General features: G+C 37.8%; 1 protein-coding gene across 1 annotated transcript; it reads left to right on the top strand.

The window, feature by feature from the left end:
* The first annotated feature begins 1,539 nt into the window (after window positions 1-1,539).
* On the top strand, window positions 1,540-2,487 carry LOC128095428 (olfactory receptor 10Q1-like). The gene has a single exon (XM_052714354.1). It carries the CDS (start codon window positions 1,540-1,542, stop codon window positions 2,485-2,487), a length of 948 nt encoding a protein of 315 aa, XP_052570314.1.
* The last annotated feature ends 338 nt before the right edge of the window (window positions 2,488-2,825 follow it).

The following is a 2,825-nucleotide window of genomic DNA, read 5'->3' as shown; positions in this document are numbered from 1 at the left end:
TTACATTTGTAGATTATATTATTATATGTATATAGTTATGCACATGTGTTTTATATCATATGTTCTGTTGTTACTAGCAATTTATTTTTTGGTTTTCATAATTTTTGCATTAACAGTTCATTTTAAAGTATATTTTATGTGTGATTCTTCAAAACACATTATTTTACTTTGTGGTTTCCTAGTCTGGAGTTTTATATTCTAATTAAGCACCCAGGAACCTAGAGAATTTATTGAAAAGTTGTTTTGATTACAGTTAAGAAGACATATTCCCATGCCATGCCCTTGTAACTCTCAGACACTTTTTCTACTGCTTCAGAAACAGAAGTCACTATGGCTAGGTATATATTTTGTTTTTACAATCTTTTTCTTAAAACTATATAACATGCTATTGTTATCTTTTTTAATATAATTGCAATTGATATTATTATTATTCAATATAATTATTGCAATTGATGTAATTATTTTCCAATACTTTATACACATAAATTTCTCTTTATTTCATCTAATAATTTTCATGTATAATTTAATTTTGCTACTACATTTTGGTTTCAGGTAACACTACTCTGATCATAACATAATTCTGTTTAATTCATTGTCATGTAAATTATTATCTGAGTTGAAAAGGTTTGGGTCACAGTAGGAAATTTAGAAAAAAATTCAAATAAGGGGAAATATATGAAAAATGTATGGCAGAATAGATTATAAAAAATCAGACTGAGGATGATTGTCTAGTTTGATATGAGTTCAAAACTGGATGTAAAGTGAATGTATCACAACTATTAGAGTATGGCCACATTGTGGGGTTATGATAAAGCTATGAGATGAACAGAGTATTGCTACACAGAATTGCAAGAGCAACCTGAGCAACATTTGCTGATATGATGTGGAAACTGTTTACAATAAAGTACATGTGTTATCATTACATACAGGAATTGAGACATAATTAAGCTAATCTGCAATGATAAAAGCCAAAAGAGTGGTTATCATTGTGGTACATAAAGATTAAAGAGGTAGGAAAGGTATCTGTATAGTTATTATTGTGTATGTTCATCTTGGTAGTGACATGATTTTATTGCACACACCACTATCTGCATATGTTCTAGCTGAATAAAATGTATGCTAAACATGTGAACAGTGCATCCATTTATCTAATTTTAAACATACCAGCAATATTTCTTTGTAATTCTTAAAGACATGTACAAAAACACCCTTTTACATACAAACAAAATTTTAGCATTTCTCAGTTAAAATGCTAAGACAAATTGGTAAAGGTATTTGAGCCAAAGAATCTATAGATTTTATCTGGAATTTGTCCATAGATAAGCGTTTCCATTACTAATAAAGGTTTCTAAGGGAAAAAATGTCAGAATTTTTACTGTGAATTCATCTCCCAACATTGGAATTGAAACTGAAATTTAAGAAGGAAATCACAGAGCAAAGCTCAGATTCAGACTCTCTGCTTTTCCTTAAACTTGAAGCAACTCAGTAAATGAGAGATTGCCATCCCACACCACCCACTTATTTTTTTTTCCAGAAGACATGCTGTCTAGTAAACCTGTCCTCAACCAGTCTGGGTCCCCTGAGTTCGTGTTCCGTGTGTTCACCAATGTCCCTGAATTCCAGGCTCTCCTCTTCACACTCTTCCTCCTGCTCTATCTGATGATCCTCTGTGGAAACACAGCCATCATCTGGGTGGTGTGCACGCAAAACTCGCTGCGCACACCCATGTATTTCTTCTTGGGCAGTCTATCTCTCCTGGAAATCTGGTATACCACAGATGTGGTGCCCTTAATGCTTTCCAACATCTTTGGGGCCCAGAAGCCCATATCATTAGCTGGTTGTGGGACACAAATGTTCTTCTTTGTAACTCTAGGAAGCACTGACTGCTTTCTATTGGCAGTCATGGCCTATGACCGTTATGTGGCCATCTGTCATCCTCTGCACTACAGCCTCATCATGACCCGGAATCGGTGCGTCCAGATGGTGCTTGGTTCTTTGGGCCTGGCACTCTTTCTTTCCCTGCAGCTCACCGCCTTAATTTTCACCTTGCCCTTCTGTGGACATCACAGGGAAATCAACCACTTCCTCTGCGATGTGCCCCCAGTCCTGCGCCTGGCCTGTGCTGACATCCGTGTGCACCAGGCAGTCCTCTATGTTGTGGGCATCTTGGTGCTGACAGTCCCATTCTTTTTGATTTGCATCTCCTATGTATTCATTGCTTCCACCATACTGCGCATGCGCTCTGCAGAAGGCCGCCAGAGGGCCTTTTCCACCTGTTCCTCCCACCTCACTGTGGTCTTGCTACAGTATGGCTGCTGTAGCCTAGTGTACCTGAGACCCCGCTCCAGCACCTCAGAGGATGAGGATCGCCAAATCGCCTTGGTCTACACATTTGTCACCCCATTACTCAACCCTCTGATTTACACCCTTCGAAATAAAGATGTCAAAGGTGCGCTGAGGAACTCCATCTTCCATAAAACAGTCTGAGTGGAGTTAAATGCATCAGAAGATAACAGAGCAGTTGGGTGGGTGACTGTCAGTTAAATCATTCAACTGAAAAGGACAATCATATTATTTACTGTCTTTAACATCTGGATTTTTTTTTTTTTTTTACCATGTGTTGCACAGGATAGCCAGACTCACCGTTTTTGAACTCCTACAATGATTTTAAAATTTGAATACAGCTTCCAATATGGAAGTACTGCTCTGCTTCACTCCGCTTTTATGATTCTCAGTTCATACAGTGCAATTATTTTCTTGGGAAGCTCATAGACATGCTGCATTTGAGTAAAGGCTGCTGTCTGTTTACAGGCAGCCTCCTGAGG

Source organism: Peromyscus californicus, unplaced genomic scaffold (genome assembly GCF_007827085.1).
Source record: "Peromyscus californicus insignis strain IS unplaced genomic scaffold, ASM782708v3 Scaffold_4__1_contigs__length_199733344, whole genome shotgun sequence".
Taxonomy (NCBI): Eukaryota; Metazoa; Chordata; class Mammalia; order Rodentia; family Cricetidae; genus Peromyscus; species Peromyscus californicus.
The sequence above is the reverse complement of the archived record's forward strand: the minus strand, read 5'-3'. Positions and strand labels throughout refer to the sequence as shown.

Coding starts and splice junctions, on each gene's coding strand:
- LOC128095428 (XM_052714354.1), top strand. CDS start 1,540: ATGCTGTCTAGTAAACCTGTCCTCAACCAGTCTGGGTCCCCTGAGTTC.